The sequence below is a fragment of the Cololabis saira genome, chromosome 12 (assembly GCF_033807715.1).
Source record: "Cololabis saira isolate AMF1-May2022 chromosome 12, fColSai1.1, whole genome shotgun sequence".
Classification (NCBI taxonomy): Eukaryota; Metazoa; Chordata; class Actinopteri; order Beloniformes; family Belonidae; genus Cololabis; species Cololabis saira.
In genome coordinates, this window is record NC_084598.1 from 18,797,044 (window position 1) to 18,813,314 (window position 16,271).

The 16,271-nt window shown below is 38.5% G+C and overlaps 2 protein-coding genes across 3 annotated transcripts; both read left to right on the forward strand.

Annotated features, from left to right (window-relative positions):
- Nucleotides 1-1,016: 1,016 nt before the first annotated feature.
- On the forward strand, nt 1,017-6,027 carry LOC133456335 (sushi domain-containing protein 3). The gene is made up of 5 exons (XM_061734812.1): nt 1,017-1,401; nt 3,341-3,535; nt 4,307-4,454; nt 4,947-5,105; nt 5,222-6,027. Exons 1-5 carry the CDS (start codon nt 1,335-1,337, stop codon nt 5,514-5,516), a joined length of 864 nt encoding a protein of 287 aa, XP_061590796.1. The 5' UTR covers nt 1,017-1,334; the 3' UTR covers nt 5,517-6,027.
- A 618-nt stretch (nt 6,028-6,645) lies between these two features.
- Nucleotides 6,646-14,537, forward strand: LOC133457027 (caspase recruitment domain-containing protein 19-like). Of its 2 annotated transcripts, XM_061735843.1 has the most exons (6): nt 6,646-6,800; nt 9,410-9,555; nt 11,055-11,211; nt 11,512-11,583; nt 13,670-13,735; nt 13,825-14,537. In XM_061735843.1, exons 1-6 carry the CDS (start codon nt 6,677-6,679, stop codon nt 13,914-13,916), a joined length of 657 nt encoding a protein of 218 aa, XP_061591827.1. In that variant the 5' UTR covers nt 6,646-6,676; the 3' UTR covers nt 13,917-14,537. The 2 variants fall into 2 exon arrangements, with proteins under 2 accessions (XP_061591827.1, XP_061591826.1); XM_061735842.1 differs by having other exon boundaries at nt 13,670-14,537.
- The last annotated feature ends 1,734 nt before the right edge of the window (nt 14,538-16,271 follow it).

Sequence of the window (16,271 nt, forward strand, 5' to 3'; positions counted from 1 at the left end):
TGCTATTGAAAATTAAACTTGTGGAGTGGTGTAGGTCATTACATTATAAACACAGGTATCAGATGGATAACATGTACGGAAGAGTATTAGGGCCATGCAAGAGGAAAAAAAATTTGAGAGTGGAAGATTTTTTTTATTGTGCACTTCGAGAAAAAAGTCGTAATGTCGTGAATAAAGTCAAAATGTCGCCTTTTTTCCTCAGCATTTCAACTTGTATTTTTCTCCTGCCTGGCCCAATACTCTTCCGTAGTTCCTTCTTCGAAATAGACACAGTTGTTTGCACAATCGCTTTAAAGTCCTTATACTGATAATAATTCCATGCTGATGTGCCAAAAGGTGAAGTATTTCCTTATTCGTGAAACCGATACCAAAATATAACTTCACAAGATGCTCAATATTCCTCATTTTAACACAGGGAGAAGACTGCTCAGAGTTCTCATAAATTACGACTTTATTCTCGTAATATTACGACTTTATTCTCGTAATTTTACGAGTTTATTCTCGTAATATTACGACTTTATTCTCGTAATTTTACAACTTCATTCTCGTAATATTACGACTTTATTCTCGTAATATTACGACTTTATTCTCGTAACTTTATGACTTAATTCTCGTAATATTACGACTTTATTCTCGTAATTTTACGACTTTATTCTCGTAATTTCCATTTTTTTTTGTCTTAGTTTGGCCCTAATACTCCGTCGTAAACATGGCATTGATACTGTGTAATATTTTTTTTTTTTTTTTTTAATGAGTGATGTAAAACTTAATTCTTTATTTTTTTAAGTGGCGTAGGCTGTTTAACCTTTCCGAATACTTTTTATTTAGGAATGTATTAAATAATAATAAATTGCGACTTTTAAATACGTCTCCCGGCAAAGGCGCATCCTGAGAACACATTTCGTCACTGCTGGTGTGTGCATTTAAAGGTTTTGTGCAGCATCAGATCTGACTCCAGCAGCGCACTGGATCCCGCTCACCGCCGTCCTGTTCTCACAGATCCGATGTTGCAAAGCTGAGCCGACCTGATTATAATCCACAAAGTCACATTTGCGTTGCTTGACAAGGTCCCGACTGTTCGTCTCATCTGTCGCCTGGAGCGCTTTTTTTTCTTCTTTTTTTATCCGCTCGCGAGACAGCAGCAGAGCGCAGCTCAGACCGGACGTCGGAACAAAGTTGAGGTGAGCAGCCGTCGTGCTGCGGGAGGAGGAGCAGGTCTCTCCGCGGCTTCATGCTGCACACACGGACGTGGAGACGCGGGGGAAGTCCCAGTGCGAGCGGAGGCTGCTGTAGACGCGCCTGTAGCCGCTCCGAGCGTCTGTCTGTCCGCCAGCATGTCCGCAGCCACGGCCTCAGTAGACCTGCCCAGGAAAGAGGACAACCTTAACCCCAGCAACTCAGGTAGGACCAATTAAATTAAGAGCCAAATTATACCGGCATGGAAGCTGTGGAAAATGATTCTTTCTTTTTCTTTTTTTTTTTTTCTTTTTTTTTTTTACTTATTTTGGCTCAATATTCTTCACCCCCTGAAAACGAAGAAACCCATACATTTTGAAATGCAGTGTGTTGTGAGTAAAGCCTAAATTATGGTCTGCGTTAAATCGACGCAGGGTATACGCCGTAGGGTACGGCGTAGGTTACGCGGCTACGCGCCCGTACGGCCGTAGGCTCTGCGTTGGTGTAACGCGGAACCATAAATCAGTTTTAAGTGAGCCAGAGTTCATGCTGAACCTTCTTGTTAAATACACTTTCAGCTTTCACACAGCTGCATACAGATTATTAACTGAGACGGTACTGGAGTGGGATTTCAATTTCAATTTATTTATTTTAGTAGGGACAGTATACATCAGGCAACATTTTCTTTTAATAAAAAAATAAAATGTAGATGCACCCAGATTGCAGCCATAGGCTGATTTACATCGGTAGTCCCCCTGCCAGATGTAATCAGCAAAAGTCATAATAACAACAACAATAATAATAATAATCAGAAAAAGTCAACAATATAACACACATAACATGGCATATGCATTCACATGGGATTAGTTTGAAGAGTGTCTTCATTGCAGCTGTACGACAGTAAAGATTATATTTTTTACTATACAGTTATGGCCTACTGATTTTGCTATAACGGAGTTGATTCAAAACGGTTCAGCCCTTTCGAGAGAGAAAGAGGAAGTGGATAAAGTTGTACTTAAATGCCACATGCTGATGCACAGCTGGACACTTGTACGATAGCTCAGGCAGCGATACACGTGTTACATAAAAGCGTGAAGCCTACTCTGTTGTTGCACTCAAACGTGTCCTTTTGTTACATAATGTGAATTTAGTGAGAACATTTTTAAGGCCGTCATGGCAATATATTTCTCACCTTTTCTTATTTTCACAAGTTTTGATCAGACAGGAAATGTGTGCATCTCATCCTTAGTTTATTTTCATTATTTCTTTCTCTTTAAACACATTTCTTTCTGTGTTTCTGACAATGCAACCCAATACTTTTCACGGCGTTGGGTGCCCCTTTAGAAATAAAGTGTTTTATCTAAAGGTGCACAGCCCAGCTCATATTATTGCATATTTTCTTTCATTTAACAAATACACAGAGGGAATTCTGACCAACCCTTCCCGGCTCCCAGATCTGGTATGAAGTAAAAATGAGGAGAGGGTCTCCCCTTGTAACGAGCTGGCTTTGACTTTTCCTCGACCTGATCACCTCATCCTTCCTAGATTGCCTGGAAACCAAATAATACATATAACTCTGTCTGTTTGTCTTATGACAGATTTGTTTTGTTTTGGGTTTTTTTACTGGTGAAGTCCTGAGTTAATCTTGCAGCTTCATCATGCCAGACTGCTGGTGCGCTGATTTGACTCGGTGAGAGTCCTGTCTCCTTGAATATGCTGAGAGCTGTTCTGTTCTGTATGATAGCAAGTTTTTTAGCGTGATGCTGGATGGCTTTTGTGTTTCCACCCACCTCACAGGCATTTGTTCAATGATTTATCACACTTCCTGCTTAGATCCAGTTGTAGTCGATGCAGCACGCACAGAGCTGTTATGGAGGGCTGTGTTTTGTCACGTAGTGCTGGGCAGTCCAGACAGAGGTTCAGTGTTTTATGGGGCACAATCTCATTATTAATATTATTTGCCCACGTGATTCATCCCAAAATGTTCTATTATGAATTGTGAGTTGTCTTATATTTGTATGAATACAAATTTCTTCTGGCTGCATGAGCTTTGCATGCCTCCAGACTTAATGCACGTACAGTACACAGTAGTTCAGTCAAACAGCTGTATTGGTTTTAATACATTCTGGTTCTTCACCAAGTGACCACCTGCTCTTTTCTTTAGTTAATCTGCAGGCTCAGTGCAAACCCAGACCCCCGCCTACCCTGGGCACCCAAAGGATCGTCCAGGGCAATGGCACCAATGTGGGCACAGTGATTTCCCTGCAGTGTCCAGCCAAACACAAACTTGTGGGCAAAGAGGTGACTTGTGTCAGCGACATCAACAGCACCCACTGGGTGGGGGACACTTACTGTAAACGTAAGTAGAAACAGAGAACCGAAACTAAGACCTCAAATGACAATTGGTGTTGAGAGGAAGACAGCGATTGATATCGCTTTATTCTTCTTGGCTACTAATGCGTGAGTGTGCAGAATAAAGACTGCAAATGCTAAAACCAGAAGGGTACAAAATTTACCCCCAACTGTCAGCTCATTATTTTGAAAATGTGGTACATTAAACATGCACCCAGCTCTACGGTTATGACAGATGTTACATGAAGCTTGGAGTGTTTTTTTTTTCCGCTTCGCTTCCTCTTTGTTTTAAATAGTGTGAAAACTCATGTAAGAAAGAATAACTTTGTGCTTGTGGGTAAAGTTCTTTAAAAGATTTTATTAAAACTAATACTGATTCAGTCGAGTACAGTTTGTCAATGAGGAGGGAGTTTAATTATATTTCAGGGTGAATCATCAGGGGAGAGAGTGAAGTGTCTGATGTGAAGTTGAAAATATTACAGCATTTGTTTTTGCTTTATTGTCTTTCCCGTGGGGAGCTGGAGAGAGCAGCTTGTTGCAAAATGGCTTTCTGTTGCTGCCAGTCTCTTCTGGGCGATCCCAGTAGATGTGTGATGCGTTTAAGCAGTCTCTCTGGCAGACATTATCTAAAAATCCAAAATTAGCATTGTGTCTTATACTTGAATCTGACTATTGATGGCTTCTCGCAGATTTTATAGAATGATGAACAGCCTTTAATGTTACGGTTGCATAAGAATCTCAACCAATTGGTATATTCTCTTCTTCTTCCACACTCCAGCTCTGTCTCCCCAGGAAGACTACGGCTTCCGAGTGGCTGTCCTGGCATCCGTTATAAGCTCAGTTATAATCTTGTTCATGTCCATGGCCTTCCTCACTTGCTGTTTGGTGGACTGCATCAAAAAGGACAAAAAGAAGAGGCAGGAGAGGTGAGTGGAGCAAAGTTGCCAAAAACAGAATGCAAAAAGTACTCTGCTTCCAACTCTGCTGAAGTTAATGTTTGCAAATATTACTCACAAAGTGTAAACATGAAAACATGCTACTTTTAATATTAGAGTCTTTTGAATGCATCAAACATAAATAAAAGCTAATGTTGTCAGGTTCCCCCAGCACAACATGCAACTGAAAGCTCATGCAGATAGAGCAGGAAGGAAGTAGAAAAACATTGGGGCATGACAAGGGGTCTCCTGCTCATCTCTGTCTTTATCTGAGGTCACTTGTCACTTGTTTTACTGAAAAAAGATAATTTTGCATGAGTCACTATTTAAAAAAAATGGACAACATTCCCTGGTGAAATAGTGGAAAAAAAGTATGGATACCTAAAAATTGTACAATAAGTGGTATCAGATATGATCATTTTCTTGTAATGAATTAACAAAGTGAAGTATGGATGTTCAGTTTTGGGTTTGTTTTTATACCAGAGAAGCGTGGTCACTGGAGGAGCAGGCGCAGGAGAACAGCAGGTCTTACTACAACCACAAAGGCAGAAACAACAACAACAACAACAATGGCCAGGAGAAGATGCTTCCTCTGTGGGACACTAGTAACCCAGCTCTGTCTGGCAACGTGCAGCCCTGCAGGTGTGGACCTATTTATACCAACATTATTTAACCCCCTCCAAAAAAACAACACTATTGTAGCTTGCTTGACTTGCTTGAAATGTTAAAGGAACATCCTCCTGTCTGTTCCTCCACAGATGCCATACGCAGTATGTCTACAGTACTCCTGCCTGCACATATGGCCCCCCACCTCCACTTGCTGCACTTCCTGCACACGGCTATGAGCAGCCTCTCTTACCACGCACCGTGGATTCGTGTCCACCTCAGTACCCCGGACCACCTGTGTCTGAGCTGGTGTGGCAGTACGGAGAACAACACAGCGACTGGTCAAAAGCTAACCTACCAACCACCGATGGTTCCGGCGTGAGGAATATGAACTCAAACAGGATTGTAAACGCCAAAGAACTTTCCATAAGGATTATATCCGTGTGAGGACACATTGCTGATGATGTGGATACCATCTTAAAAGACAAATCCTTACAGCATTGTCAGTTCTGTTCATGAGGACTGTGTGAAGTGTTTAGTACATCAGCATGTTTGTCCATTTTTTAATGTCTTCAGTGCTACACAGTATGATGGCTCCATGCACATTGGTGACAGGTTTACAGCATGTGCCTTGTGTTTACTCTTTTGGCACAACTGCCCTCTGGCGGTAAAGCGGAGCCACTGCACTTTTATGCCACCAATATGAAGATGACAAACCCCGTTATCTGGCGGTGGTGGACGAATACCAGTTTGAATGAACTTGTAACCTAAAGTTTAATGGTGACAATCTGGTCATTTTTGTTTTGTTTTTTTTGTTTGTTTATTTGTTTCTCAGATATATTTCATAAAATGTTGTCTTCAACTGTGACAGTGTTCTAGTTTTCAAGAGCATAAGCCAATACCGGTATGTAAATAACGTTTTAAGGAATCGAGATTTAAATTAAATATTTCCAAGTGATATTTTGAGGTGTGTGGGCCGTGTATGTCCTTGTTGCTGCCTCGGTGATCGCTACTCAAAGCTGCTGTTACTAGTCCCGCTAAAGCTGATTTATGGTTCCGCGTTACACCAACGCAGAGCCTACGGCGTAGGGTACGCGGCGACACGCAGTACGTTGCGCGTCGCCGCGTTCCTTACGGCGTAGTTCTGCGTCGATTTATCGCGGAACCATAATTCAGCTTATGCCGCGTTCCATTTGTCCTCGGAAGTGGGGATTTCCCAGTTCCCAGTCGGAATTTTCAACTGGAACGCCCCTCGAAGTGGGATTTGCCACTGGGAAAGTGGGAGAGTCTTCACCACCCCCGAGTTCACATTCCAAGATGGCTGCCCCGGTTGTAAACAGTAGAAGAAAGCTCTGTAAAAATTCGTAGCACTTCATTCTAGTTTTGGTCACACTAAATCATTCGTATACAAGTATTGTTCGGCATATATATGCTGCTATAGTGTAATTTACATTTTTCATGTGGTATATGCGAACTACAAACTTGTTTTCCGACTTTGTAACTGGAACGCTGATAACTCGGCTGGGACGTCATTCCCAGTTCCGAGTTCCGATTTCCGAGGTAAACGAACGAACGCAGCATTACTCCCGAGCCTGCGGGCTGCAGTCATGCGGCGCTGCGAGGCGTCGTGCTGCTGGCTGGCGGCGGCCAGCGCCTTCATACCGGGACCCAAACACCCGGGCTGCCGGGACGCTTTCTGCGAGGCCCGGATGGCACCTTTGAGAGCCCAGGGTAAGACGGTTTACTTTGTATATGATATACAGGAGGATATCTTTTGGATACTCGGGCTCGAGTATCAGTAGGACTGAAGATCTTCTGCAGCGAGGCTGCGCAACTTGTTGCAGAAGATCTTCAGTCGAAACTTGCAAGTTTATTATAGCCCCGAGATCTGTGAATAATGTATTTAGTAGTGTCTTTATGTCATGCAGCACATCTATTTTGGTATAGTCCGTATATGCCCTTTATCAATAAAACGGAAGCTGTTTGTGAGCGAGCGGGACTTTGTGTTTACATAATCAGCTGTGATGTGTTATCCAGACCCAGTCACTCATCGATCTCGTTCGTTCGTTCGTTTGGTTTATTTCGAGCATGTATAAAAACAAGAAAAAAGATAAGAAAACAAATACAGTCGGGCATTCCACCACATAAAGAACACATAAAACACATAATTCAGTTACATGTTCGAAAAGGAGTGGGGGGAGTATAATTTTATTTAATCCCACCCCCTTTCCACACCTAAACATAAATTATATGTCTGTATTTACTTTTTATACAATACACTAATTTGTATACATATATATAATTTTTACAAAAATAACCTGTTTAATACCAGATGTAAGCTCTATCATAAATATAATATAACTATGATATAAATATAATATAACTATGATATAAATATAATACGTATATCTAAGTATATAAACATACAAAAACAACATGATGAAATAGCAGAACACACAGCTGGTGATCTTTAAACACAGTCTTCACTTTTATACCTAAAATAAACTATTTATTTATATCTCTTCTTAAATTGTTTTATGTTTGTACATTCTTTTAACTCCAAATTCAAACCATTCCATAGTTTAATTCCACAAACTGATACACAAAAACGTCTTTTTGTTGTACGCACAAATAAAGATTTTAAGTATAGGTTACCCCTTAAATCAAAGAAATGTATTTCGGCTTGTGCAAAGCTGATGTGGGTAAAAGCAAGTTCTTGTGTAAAAATCGAAATGCAGTCTCTTATTTTTCTTGTAAGGTAAAGGATATATATTAATTTGTTCTATGCTGCAACTCTGAATCTTTTAACGTATGTATCTTATTAAAAAGATCAGTGAAAAGAAGATGGAAATGCATGGACTAGGGATACACATTTGTGCCCATCCACATACAGTACCAATAGCCAAGCTGTGCGCATCAGTTGATTTCTGATATCAGTCGATGGCAATCATTTCCAAGAGTAAAGACATTTACCTTTGACTTTCCTTTTTCTGTAAAACAAACTGAAAAAGCATTTCCACATAACTATAATTGTGCAAAATTGCTGCTTATCCTGCTCAAAAAATATGCATAAATAAAATAAAATATAGACTGACAAGAAAAAGTATAAAAACTCCTTTGAAATGACATGGTTTTCTGCATTAGAAATAGACAAACATATTTAAGGAAAAAGCTATTATGTCTTGGTTTTTAACAAACTATTTAAACATTCATTAAAGAAAAAAACATTAAAATTGTGTCTTTACAGCTTAAACATAGTGTTTGTTTATCATCTGATTTAGATGGAGATCAGATTATATTTATGGTAATTAATGCAGAACACTTGTAAATTCCAAGAGTTTCAAATACTTTTACTTTCTTCTGCAGATGTGCACACAGCTGATGGGTGACATTGCAAGAGTTAGAGAATTGAAGTGAATAGATCAACTTTTTTGGATTTTTCCCTCTCTCCATTACCCAATCCAGCTTTTTAAAGAGTAGAGTTCCCATTATTCAATATTACTATTAGATTAGTACATTCCTGGGAGTTTCATGTATAAATAATTAAAGTAAATGTACAAGTGTGGTCCCTCTGACTGGTGTATGCCATTAGTGATGAAATATCAGGCAGCGCATCACTGTTGGAGCTGATTGCGGTGGAGTTTGTTTGTTGTTTTACACAAAGAGATATCAGACATATTTGAAGGGCAGAAACAGAGCTCAACAGGTCACAGTCAACTGCATAAGTAAACACGATGTCAATGCTCCTTGTAGGATGTAAGTGGCTAAAAGGTCTGCAAGCCAAGGGTTTTATTTTATATTATCTGTCATGTGAATTCTTCATCTTAAATGTGGTAACTTTGAAAGTGTCAAAAAATATAGTGGAATAGAAAACATTTCCCCCTGAAATGTTGCCACTCAAAAATGTGACTCAAAACCATTTCCTTCTCTGTTTTGTTCCTGAAAATGGTTCAGTTAATATGTTAGTGGCAAAAAAAGTAGCTTCTTAATTGCTGATGAAAAGCAAAAACACGACTTTCATTATCAGCAATAATAAAGACTTGAAATAAATGTGGCCAGACAAATCTGCTGCGACAGTACTCACCTTTCTTAACGGGGGACTAAACCTCTTAGTAATTTATTTTCAGAGCAGGCCTAATGCCGGGGTCAGCTTACTAAGAAACTACTTAAGATGAGACATGAAATCTGCACGCTCCTAATGGAGCTTTGGAGCACGCCATCACTACAAGGTCTTAACCCGAGTCTCACCTCGTCTCTACACTATTGCACACTGTTAGATCTGTTTACGAGTCAATGAGTGAATGTTACAAAAGTCTGTCTCTTTAATCTGTCATTATCAGACGCTGAAGGCTATGATGAGCAGCTCCAGACCGACACCCAGTTCCTGTGCTCAGACCAGAGGGTGGACGCTGAGCTTGTGGACAGACTGGTGCTGCAGCTCAACAGGATCTACCCCCAGATACTCAGTGACAAGGAGGCTTGCAAGGTTACTATGTCATACAAAAATAGAAAAAAACAAAAAACAAATATCCATAGCTCTCATCATAAAATCAGCCTTGAATATGCAAAATTAAGTTTTAGGCAGATTTACAAATTAATTTGTGAGGTAAAGTTTGTGAACCCCTCGAAAATAGCTGGGTTTCTGCATGTATTAGTTGCAATGCATCATTTCATTTAAAATTACAGACAAAAAGTAATCATGCAAAAGAAATTACACACTATATTGTACTGTTCAAGCCTTCATGAAATTCACAAGCAATCACTGACACTCTTGTCTGGAAAGCATGAATGAAGCTCAGCATGGTTGTCCTTCCTCAGGTTTAAGCTAAGGGGATGAGATGTATTTATTTTCTTTTTTCCTCTTCTTTTTTCCCATGGTAATGCATTAATCAAACATTTAGAAACTTCAATCCATAGACAAACAAATTCTCATGAGCTCCTACCCCAATCTTTTCACAAAATAAACAAATCAGACCTCACAGCTGCGCGTGAGAGATTTATATACACACACACACACACACACACACACACACACACACATATATATATATATATATATATATATATATATATATATATATATATATATATATATATATATATATATATATAGACCCAAAATAAGTATTTTTCAAATATTTTTCCTTTAATATAATTGAAAGATTTCTTGTTTGTACTTGTGTCTAAGCTGATAAATAGTGCAACAACATTTTAAATAATTTTCCAGAGAATCCCAGTGTTTCACTGCAGCCACTGAAACACACACATCTGTTTGAGTCTGGTTCTTGCAATTCTCATATTTTCTTCCAGCTGTTCGATTGTTAGTAGTAAAAAGGGTTTGCAGATTACATGGTAACAGGCCGTGTTTTGCTTTGTATAAAACTAATAATGTCTGTAAAACAATCACGTCTTTCAGTTTTAATAGTCCTGACTTGAAAAAAAAGTTGTGTATAATGCTCTTTTGGAGCCGACCTACTAATTAGTCTTATGGCCCTCTTTTGTATGACAAATAAAGGTATTAAATTAGTAGTATATGTATTTCCCCATACCTCCAAACAATACATCAAATACGGCAAAATCAAAGAGTATTAAAGTATTCTCATTGCTCTATAAGTCAGCACATTCTTGACTTTGGTCACAACTGCAATATTTTTACAAACTTTCTCTTTTATGCTATGTGTGACTTCCATTTTAATTCCTCATCGATGAGCATTTTCATCCTGTTCGTTCTTTTCGATTAAAAAATATCGTAGGGAAATCCTGAAAACCACTAAAGGGGTCAAAATTTATAGTTTTTCTACACTAAGCAGAGATTGAATTTATGTTTCACTCTCAAAAAATTGTTCATTCAAGACATTTAAAACATATAGTTTTTCTCATAACTTTAAAAGAAACTCTTGTGAATATCTATTTCATTTCAAGGCCTTTAAAGACCTATAAAAATAGAAAGAAAAGTGATTCAACGCAGCATGTGTTTCCCTGCAGTTCAGGAGGCTGAGTGTGCCCATCAAAGTGCGGTTACCTCAGTTACTGAAATACCTCTGTTGGAAAGGTGAGGAGGCATGTCATGAATTCTACAGAGCGCTTCACCTCCACGCCGAGGACATCTACTCTAGCCTGCCCACCAGAGCCAAGTTAAAAGGTAACACCATGAGCACGACCTCTCAATCAGTTTCTTGGTTGAAAATTGTGAAGCAGGTGGAAGTGCATTCTTATTTACCCATGAGATTTATGAAATGTTGAGATGCATCACGTTTTAAGTTCAAGGGTTAGTGGCTTCCATAATAGTGTATCCCCTGCTGAGTAAATTCCTTACGTAGGTTTTGTAGGCTCATTCTATTTAAGGTGTGAACATGCTGTGTGAACATGCTGTGTGGACTGCAGTTCCAGGATGATGTTTAAAGTGTGGGTGTTGTTTAACAAATTCAGCTCTCTGTTGTAGAGATGACTGATGATTCAGAATGGACTCACAATGTGGCAGCCCTCCAAGACCGATATGTGCTTAATGACAAAGGTAAATCTAATCAGCATCTTTGTGCTGATTGCAGTCAAGAAAAAGATGAGATTCACTCTGTCATATCCTCAAGTAACTGTTATCTTTTAGCCAATATTATTGTTTCATTACATCTTGTTTGTTTTTTGTAGTAAAAGAAACTGATATACACTAACCAGTCACTGGTTTTTAGCCACACATGGTTTACCTAATACAGTGGTGAGTGTATTAATATACATACACTCACCACTTCATGTTATTCCAGGTGTACCTTATAAAGTGGCCAGTGAGCATATAATTCAAAAGGCCTGAAAATCTGAATTTAGTCTGTGACTGATAATCCTTCAGGGGCTAACCACACCAAATCCATCCATCCATCCATCCATCCATCCATCCATCCATCCATCCATCCATCCATCCATCCATCCATCCATCCATCCATCCCAAAAAGTTGAAAAAGTACACGTTTAGACACATCATACACATCATATTTTGTTCTCCACATTTTCTCTCTTGGATGCAGGTCCAGACTGCAGGCAGGCCAGACCAGTACCCATACCCTCTTCTTCCTCAACCTTTTTATGCCTTTGTACTGAACAAAAGTATAGCTGTCCCTGGAAAAGATGGCCTCTTACAAGCAGCATGTATTGCTCTAAAATCAAAATGTACTTTTCTGCATGAGTACTACAGAAGTGTAAATTAGCTTTGTTTAGTTCACCTCTACAACCACATACCATCACAGGCCTGAGCTTCTAGATCTGTTGCTCATTATGGTCTGAATGATCCTGCTTGCCTTTTGTCGGAAGCACAGGGTGAATATTTCTTTCTAAAAAGGTCTGTAATTCTGATCCGCCCACAGTACAGATTTCTGTTGCGTGATGGGCCTACATGGATGCCTCAGAGCCCGGAGATGTCTTTGACACCTCAAGGTCTCAAAGACATCGCCTTATATTAACAAGGTCAATATAAGGTGTCTTTTTTATTCAGCAGCATTAGGCTTGACAGAGATTTCAAAAATATTCTAGTAGGTGTGGCTATAAAAGTTATTGATAAATGATGACATTTCTTTCAGTGACATCTGAAGGATTGGAGCGCACGTGTGCCCAATTTAGGCTTCCCCTTTAACCATTAAGTACCAAACATTCCTCAACATTTCTCAAATCCTTGAATGATTTTGTGCACTTTAGTAAGATCCATCCATCCATCCATCCATGCATCCATCCATCCATGCATCATGCATAGTAAGATAAAAATGCAAGTCCTGTAAATGTATATGCCCATTTGCTTTTTGCTTTTTGCTTATCTTGCCCTTGCAGGGTTTAAAAATAAATAATAATAATAATAATAATAATAATAATAATAATAATAATAATATAACTTTGGTGGACTAATCAACCTCCATTGTTGTTGAAAATGAAATGAACATAGACAACAATACTGTTGTTAAAAACAAATAGAGTGCAAATGCAGTGAAGCAAAATTATCTGTGTAATAGATTACGCGTTTACAAATATTTGCAAATCAACTTTTCCTCTATTTACCAGTGTGACACACACACACACACACACACACACACACACACTCATGAAACAAAATTATCTTTTCATTCGTTTCTTTTTTTAAAACCTCATAGTGTGTGTGATTCAGAGGGCCTCCATATCCCTCACTGATCCTCAGAAAAGCCCTTTAAGCTCATCTGATCAGCGGTCTATGGCAGTGTGTAGCATCGGTGCTTCAGCAGCGTTGGTCTGCTGACTCTTTAACCCTATAGCATCAGAATGTGGGCCCCACTGCTTTGTGCTGCTTCACTATTCAGCGTCGGTTACATCCAGGGGTCTGGCTTTGTGAGGGGGTTAAGTTCATGGATAAATTGGTTTCCTCTCTGCATTCCTCTGAGCTGTTCCTGGTGTAACCACTGGGTCAGAGGTTTGACAGCAGGGAAATGGGTCACCTGGAGGGCAGTGAAGCACAATTATTTCTAATATAATAATGTAATTAGGGCTTGATTCTTAAGAGGAAAAAAAGAAGTTTCCTTAATTATTGCCATGCCATAAACAAATGTCCATGTCAGTAATAAATGATAATTTCTTTTCTGTTTGTTCTGCAGGACCAATGTTCTTCTTGAGTTGCTTCAGTTTTGTGGTTGGTATTGCATTTCTCTACTATTATCGAGGTGAGTTGGCACAATTCAAATTGTTTTCAAGACCATTTACTATTTCCAGTCAGTGTACATTTCTTAACATGTTTTCTTTCTACCAACAGAGGGTCAAACACTGAGGTGCACCGGAGACTTTCTTCACTGCTCTGCAGCGAGACTTAGTAAAAATGTTTTAGAAGTGGGAAAGCAAAAATAATGAGGCCGTTAAGATGCTGAACTGCCTAAGAAAAGAACAAAAACCTGTGAGATGAACCAGCCATAAAACCTGCCTCTTTGCTGTGCCAAGCCAATATCAATTGTAGTTCTCTAAGGAATACCTTATTGTGGCTCTAGCTATATTTGTTATAGCGACACAACCGACACAAGGCTATTGAGCTGTTTCAGCTGTCATCAGGTGCGAGGTGGGGTACGCTGGAGAGGTCACCAGTTCATTACTGGGCTACACAGAGACAACAAGCATGCAGGAATGGGTACAACATGCAAACCCAATGGCAATGTTGAAATCCCATTCTGGTGTGGTGATGAAGATGAGTTTTATTGCACATAAAGATTATTCCACGCGTCTCTTTCCAGTTGAAAAAGGAAGTTTTAAATGCACAGTACTGACTCAACCTCAGTGCAAGAATATTTTACTTCTGCATATGCTGTGCATTAAATAATTACATTTAAGGTGATAATTATACGTTTCTTTCATGAGATCTAACTGTTAACTTTTCCTTGGAAATGATCATAGCCTAACATGTTCATCGTTTATTTGGTTCCAAAAGAACAAAGATAAAAAGCTCCATTAAGGTGAATTAAAGTCATTCATATTTTATTTACTGTTTGTGTTCATTTGAAAGAAGAAAAAAAAACAATATTATTAGCTCTGATGATTGATAATCTGCAGTGCAGCCTTTGTGACATACAGCTGACAATAACCTCTTCCATAATTTCTCAGCAAGTTAAGTCAAGTCTCTTTGGGAAGTTTGGGCCAGTTTTCCTCTGCAAATTGTTCTAGGTGTAACTGTATGGTTTCCAAACATGAACTTTTATCTCCCTCCACAGAATCACCATGGGATTTAGATGTGTAGGCCTCTCTTCCTTCACCAAGCAAGCAGCATCCACATGCTGACACAGCTTTTTATTTAATTTTTTTAAATTTTGAATGAAGTAAACTTAAATATTTAGGGTACATTTAAAGGTGAACCAAATAGGGCCATGCGTAATGAGGAATGCTCTCCTTTATAGCGTTTTATAAGAGATAAAATCACTGGTCTGTATTTGGGGAAAATGTCCCATAGTTCTTTTGGGGCTGATCATTTTGACGTTAAACAGAAGTCAAATATACAAGTGCATGGTTTCAGGTTTTCAGTCCTTTAAAAGTAAAATGGAAGTGACTCATTCCGTCAAGAGTTCACTTTGGTCACACCTCAGAAAATTAATGTTGGATTTCTTGTGCCGTCACACCTGCTGTTTTAAGTTGAGTCGTCTTTAATAAATGTCACCCAAAAACATGCTAATATTGCCAGGCTCTAAAGAAAGGGACATTTGTTCAACCTCGTGAGAATTGAAGTGTTGGTTTGCTTGTGCTTTACCGAAGCAACTTGAATTTTACAGAGCTACATACATTAATACATCAACAGCACAACAACACCTTAATATGTTCCCAGTGCCTTCGTATGTTTTCCTGATGGGACTGTTGGGTACGTACTGACTGACATTCACCAGAAAAATGTAATTTTTTCTCAAACAATGTACAAGAAGTACGGAAGAGTATTAGGGCCACTTAAAAAAAAAAAAAAAAATTCTGAGAAAAAAGTCAGAATTCTGACTTTAATCTCAGAATTCTGAGAAAAAAGTCAGAATTCTGGGCCACTTAAAAAAAAATAAAAATAATTCCGAGAAAAAAGTCAGAATTCTGACTTTATTCTCAGAATTCTGACTTTAATCTCAGAATTCTGAGAAAAAAGTCAGAATTCTGACTTTAATCTCAGAATTCTGAGAAAAAAGTCAGAATTCTGAGAAAAAAGTCAGAATTCTGAGATTAAAGTCAGAATTCTGACTTTTTTCTCAGAAGAAAAAAAAAAAAAAAAAAAAAGTCAGAATTCTGAGAAAAAAGTCAGAATTCTGACTTTTTTCTCAGAATTCTGAGATTAAAGTCAGAATTCTGACTTTTTTCTCAGAAGAAGAAAAAAAAAAAAAAAAAAAGTCAGAATTCTGAGAAAAAAGTCAGAATTCTGACTTTTTTCTCAGAATTCTGAGATTAAAGTCAGAATTCTGACTTTTTTCTCAGAATTCTGAGATTAAAGTCAGAATTCTGAGAATAAAGTCAGAATTCTGACTTTTTTCTCGGAATTATTTTTATTTTTTTTTAAGTGGCCCAGAATTCTGACTTTTTTCTCAGAATTCTGAGATTAAAGTCAGAATTCTGACTTTTTTCTCAGAATTTTTATTTTTTTTTTTAAGTGGCCCTAATACTCTTCCGTAAAGAAGTAACATAAACAGAGGCTTATTCTTATTTTCCATAGAGTATGATCAAGAAATTTGTACACACTGAAATATTGTTCAA

What these genes read in the sequence shown, in the direction of transcription:
- LOC133457027 (XM_061735842.1), top strand. Translation starts at nt 6,677, where the DNA reads ATGCGGCGCTGCGAGGCGTCGTGCTGCTGGCTGGCGGCGGCCAGCGCC. An exon ending in GGCACCTTTGAGAGCCCAGG is followed by an intron (nt 6,801 to 9,409) that starts GTAAGACGGTTT and finishes TGTCATTATCAG; the next exon opens with ACGCTGAAGGCTATGATGAG. An exon ending in ATATGTGCTTAATGACAAAG is followed by an intron (nt 11,584 to 13,669) that starts GTAAATCTAATC and finishes TTTGTTCTGCAG; the next exon opens with GACCAATGTTCTTCTTGAGT.
- LOC133456335 (XM_061734812.1), top strand. Translation starts at nt 1,335, where the DNA reads ATGTCCGCAGCCACGGCCTCAGTAGACCTGCCCAGGAAAGAGGACAAC. An exon ending in AAAAAGAAGAGGCAGGAGAG is followed by an intron (nt 4,455 to 4,946) that starts GTGAGTGGAGCA and finishes TTTTTATACCAG; the next exon opens with AGAAGCGTGGTCACTGGAGG. An exon ending in GGCAACGTGCAGCCCTGCAG is followed by an intron (nt 5,106 to 5,221) that starts GTGTGGACCTAT and finishes GTTCCTCCACAG; the next exon opens with ATGCCATACGCAGTATGTCT.